General features: G+C 36.6%; 1 protein-coding gene across 1 annotated transcript in view; it reads right to left on the bottom strand.

The window, feature by feature from the left end:
- Positions 1 to 20, bottom strand: part of KCNU1 (potassium calcium-activated channel subfamily U member 1) — a 245,574-nt gene extending 245,554 nt beyond the window's left edge. The window contains 1 exon segment of the mRNA XM_007935054.1: positions 10 to 20. Within this exon segment, the coding sequence (XP_007933245.1) occupies positions 10 to 20 (11 nt within the window).
- Between the last annotated feature and the right edge of the window lie 286 nt (positions 21 to 306).

Here is a 306-nt window from a genome sequence, read left to right as displayed (position 1 = left end):
GTCACTCACCTTTGGTACATTGCCCTTCTATTCACCCAAATCAATATTTATTTCTATCTATATAACAGCGTTCCCTCCCCACCCTCCCACCCCTAGTAACCAACAAAGAAAATTTCCTTCAATAGATAAACTTTTCCTTAACTTTTACAATAACGGACTAATACGATATTTGTCCTTTTGTGATTGACTTATTTCACTCAGCATGATGTCCTCCAATTTCATCCACGTTATGCGGTGTTTTGCAGATTCTACATTATTCTTTAGCATTGCATAGTATTCCATTGTGTGTATGAACCATAGTTGCTT

The sequence above is a fragment of the Orycteropus afer genome, unplaced genomic scaffold (genome assembly GCF_000298275.1).
Source record: "Orycteropus afer afer isolate SDZICR_OR568_19922 unplaced genomic scaffold, OryAfe1.0 scaffold00024, whole genome shotgun sequence".
Classification (NCBI taxonomy): domain Eukaryota; kingdom Metazoa; phylum Chordata; class Mammalia; order Tubulidentata; family Orycteropodidae; genus Orycteropus; species Orycteropus afer.
Note: the sequence above shows the minus strand (reverse complement) of the source record. Positions and strands in the feature narration are given on the sequence as shown.